Source organism: Dendroctonus ponderosae, unplaced genomic scaffold (genome assembly GCF_020466585.1).
Source record: "Dendroctonus ponderosae isolate FM_Combo_2020 unplaced genomic scaffold, Dpon_F_20191213v2 Dpon_F_20191213_4, whole genome shotgun sequence".
Taxonomy (NCBI): Eukaryota; Metazoa; Arthropoda; class Insecta; order Coleoptera; family Curculionidae; genus Dendroctonus; species Dendroctonus ponderosae.
In genome coordinates, this window is record NW_026018611.1 from 2,269,444 (window position 1) to 2,273,994 (window position 4,551).

The 4,551-nt window shown below is 42.4% G+C and overlaps 1 protein-coding gene across 1 annotated transcript in view; it reads left to right on the forward strand.

Annotated features, from left to right (window-relative positions):
• Positions 1–212: 212 nt before the first annotated feature.
• Positions 213–4,551, forward strand: part of LOC109543782 (G-protein coupled receptor dmsr-1) — a 12,810-nt gene continuing 8,471 nt past the window's right edge. Inside the window, exons 1-2 of the mRNA XM_019913653.2 lie at positions 213–437; positions 3,179–4,190. Of these exons, the coding sequence (XP_019769212.2) occupies positions 3,254–4,190 (937 nt within the window). The 5' untranslated portion in view covers positions 213–437; positions 3,179–3,253. The remainder of the gene's footprint in view (positions 438–3,178; positions 4,191–4,551) is intronic.

Sequence of the window (4,551 nt, forward strand, 5' to 3'; positions counted from 1 at the left end):
ATAAGCGTTTCCTCGGAAACCGCAACTTTCAACCAATGCTAGTCGAGTTTTGCTCCCGCCTTTCCTGCCACAGGGGCGTGCACAATTTTTGCTTTACCAGAGTTACTATATGTACTTTTCGCATGTTACTTTCTATCTAAGCAGTGTTTTAGTGAATAAACCGATAACATTCGCAAAACGCTTTCGGGATTTCAATTGTTCATTTGAAAATGCGTGCAACCGCATGCGCTTTTCCAATTTCTCGCAGGAAGTTGTTCTGCAAAATTCCTCGGAATTCATTCGGCGTTCTGCGTGTCTTCCTGCTGGTGGAACTGGCAGCGAGTCGGAAAGTTTAGCGTGCGCGCAAACTGCGAGGTTTTTCTGCCGCGAAAAACCGAAAACTATTGTTTCGACGGTTGGTGCAAAAACCGGTGTGACATGAAACTTTCAACCGAAAGGTAAGTAAACGCCATTCAATTAACTAAATGCCTGCGGAGTCAATTCCACTAAAACAGCCCCAAGTTTATCATCCCACACTTTATCATCACGCTGTAGCTGCCGCTGCATAATACCCAATTTAGGGCCAATTTATAATGTCTGCGCTCCTGGAAAATTAGCTTGAAAGACATATTTATCTAGACGTGTCATAGTTTCTAGTTTAACGATCACGCTTCTTGTTGTTGAGATAACAGGAATTCCTTTCAGCTAAGACAAGATCCATTACAAAGCCAAGTTATATTCAGCCTCAAAGGGCGCACGTGTGCTGACTTGAATTAAAGCCCCATGTATTGTGGTTTTATCGGCAATTTCGTGTTCTATGGCCCGATATTCGTATCCAGATTGTCCCCGAACTTTATTGGCTTTTCGATGCTTGCAAGTTCCGCGCTTATAAGAGCAATTAACGGCAAGAATCCCAGAAAACGCCGTCCAAAGGGCGTGTTGAAGAGGACAGAAACATTTGAATATGATGCCTCGCGCGACTGTTTATTGCTTTCCAGTTTTAGAAAATAAAAGAATTTCCTTTGCTTTTCAAGCACATCCGAAATCCGCCTTGCCGTTCCATGGATTTCATCGAATCGAAAACTTCAATAAACTCGCCTTTTATCATTCAGATTCCGCACGTTTTTTCCGATCTCCATTTAAATAATAAAGTTCTTTCCAATCTTCGCGCTCAGCGGAAAAAGTGACTATCTGCTCCTCGAAAAAAAGCCATTGTTATAACAAAGAGATCTAGATTAATTGTTGCCAAAATGAGCAAAGCTTGGTAACTGATTAACTCGATTTAATAGGTACCTAATCGAGAGTGTACTTATTGATTTTGCAGCCAAACTAATCAGAAAATTGGGGTGAGGCCGATAATAAAATAAACACGCGGACAGAATTTATGAAAATTCAATGAATTGTGCCCTGAATTATTCATAATCAAGTGCGATTATCTGCAGCTTTTAATCGCACGCTAAATCCTTATACATTAGCGCGGGTATTTAGGTCGGCAAAACAATCGCAATCAGTTCATACCAATCAAATAGCCAGTGAATAAATCACTTATATGGATCGGCAGTTGCAAATCGCCCGTTAAACTCATTATCAACTGGTCTTTGAAATTTCATTGCATCTTTGTAAGACAAATTGCTCAACCTATACTTATGTGTAAAGGTTGTCCCAATGTTACACGAATTTAAAAAAAATGTCAAGGAAAAGCCAAAAAGATGTCAAGCCTGCCCAAAGGAGAAAATCTGCGGCTTTAAATGAGGAAAAGCTCACTTTAATAGGAAATTTATGGGAGCTGTCAGGATTTTTTCAGACACTAAATCGAAGCGATTGGTCGTTGCCCAACACGGATTTTTCAAAAATTCGCCAAGGAAAAACAAAAAATTTCTGTGTGCGGTCCATAACATCACTCGAAAGAGAAAATCGGCTGCTTTAACTGAGGAAAAACTCACCTTAATAGGAACTTTCTGGGAGTTTCCAGGATTTTTACAGTAACGAAGTGTTAGGTTAATTTCATGTGATCATCTTTTTCAACGGTGCACGTCCTAATCCGTCCCTAATCTAGATAAAAGTGGGCCAAAACTATCCCAAATCTCCAATCGAAGAGTGAATATCCAGTTGAAAAATCAAGTTAAATAAACAAAGCCGATGCAAATTGACCACCAACGCGTTGAAAGCTTGGCACGGGTAAACAACTTGTCGATTACTTACTTGTTTTAATCAGTTGCAACTGGTTCATCAGCTTCGAAGAAATATTCTATTTATTAATTGACAAATGGCCAAACGGCCAGTGTGAGGGCGTTACATTTCTTGATGATTTGACGACTTGTTAGGCGGCTACTTTCCGCCCATAAATCCCACTGGAAATATCGAAATTGCCATTCATTTTGCAGCAGCAGGACTGTATGGAAACAGAGCGGGAGCACGCATTGCCGGAACGAATTGAATTTTCGACACATTTTAAGCGTTCACGATCTTTGACCGACGACTTCTTCCTTATTATTGACCCAAACACTTTATAAATGCACATTTGTGATCTTCTTRCGTCGAAAGGAATCGATTGAGCTGAAAAACACGCATGTGAAATTTTCATTTTTACCCGAAATTTTTCCAAGGGTGGGGGTCGATTTTTTGAAAAAATGAAAATTTTCTCAAAATGTCTTAAATTTCACATCATTTTCAGCTCACGGATGCGAGGAATGCATCGAACTCATTCAAAAACATGCTCGAAGTTTCAGATCCGAAATAATAGACATTTTCGGGACATTTTAAGCCTTTTTTGAGCGTTCACGACCTTTGACCGACGATTTCTTCCTTATTATTGACTCAAACACTTTATAAATGTACATTTGTGATCTTCTTGCGTCGAAAGGAATCGATTGAGCTCAAAAAACATGCATGTAAAATTTTGATTTTTGGCCGAAATTTTTCCAAGGGTGGTAGTCGATTTTTTGAAAAAATAAAAATTTTCTCAAAATGTCTTAAATCRTACATCATTTCCATCTCACCGACGCGAAGAATGCCGACAATGGCCGTGACTGCCCACGTCTCTTTGTTCATCCGTAGGGGCTTTTTCAGATTTGGAAGCACCTGCCCGGCTCAATAAAAGCAAGCCACCTTCCATCCCGATTTCCTTGTCAAAGCCCTTTCCAGACTGGGGAACAATTCCGAAAAGAAACAGCACTTTGAGCTTTTGTTTTGTTTGCAGGCCGCGGCGGAGGCCCTAAAAATGAAGCCAACAACGTGAGTGATGCCCGCAGGACCGCAAGCGAGACAGTAAACGATGAGTGCGAGCAGCAACGTGACGTTTTGCGACCTAAAACAATTTAGCAAAGACTTTCGCAGCTACCACATCTACTTCAGTTTTATCATTTGCACGCTCGGATCCATCCTGAACGCGTTCAACATATTCATCTTGAGCACCAGGCAAATGAGATCGCCGACAAATCTAATCCTGACCGCGCTCGCAACAGCTGATGTGATTGTGATGCTGGAGTACATGCCGTTTGCTTATTTGCAACACGAGGCCGCCTCTTATTTCACGTACAATTTCGCGGCTTTTCTCATTTTCCATGCGTTTTTCACCAACGCCTTCCACTTTATTTCCTGCACGCTGGCCATCATTCTGGCGGTGTGGCGTTACATCGCCGTCAAGTTTCCGCAAAGGAACATTGCTTGGTGCCACGAGACACGAACTAAATACACCATCCTGCTGACGTACATCTTCTGTGCGTGTGTGTGCGTGCCGCTGCTCGCCTCGATGAGCATCAACACCAAAAGTGGCTTCCAAACCGCCAACGGTTCCATTGCAGTCAACGCCTCGCTGATCACAAATTTCACTCAAGTCCGCAACATCACCATCTACTACACAGGCTACAGGAACAGCATCTTCAAAGACATCAGCTTCTACGTGTACGGGATCGTGCTCAAACTCATTCCGTGCATCCTGCTGGTCATTCTCTCCACGTTGCTGTTGATCGAGCTGTTCAACGCCAAGAAGCGCAAGCGATCGCTGCATGGCGGCAACAAAGAGACGCGCCTGCTGAAGAAGAAGCAGCACCACAAGCACATAGAGCAGGAGAAGCAGTTCAACAGGACCACCAAGATGCTGTTGGCCGTCCTGCTGCTGTTTCTCATGGCCGAATTTCCGCCGGCCATGCTCGGCCTGTTGCTCCATATTTTGGGCGAAAAGTTCGCTCTTGAGTGTTATGGGCCGTTAGGTGAGTGCTTTATTTGCAAATGTTCACCTTGATTTAACGTTGGGTTGTTTGTGGTTCTGTTCATTATTTGATTGACGCCACATTTTGAAATTGCGACATTGGAACCGCAGTTGCAACGTCTTTATGCACTTCCAACATCTGAAAAGTGCAAACGGCAGCTCGAAATCCCCGCTTTGTTAGAATTTTTCAAGCTTCAAAATCGGCACTTTGGTACTTATTTGGGCTTGTTCCGATGTGAAGACGGTTCTAAGGATCAAAATTTTTCGAATAAACCAAGGTAATTATACTGCCAACATTTCCCCATCCATGGTTCACTTTCTAAAAAGGCCATTTATTTCTGTCTAGAATGATGTACAAATGA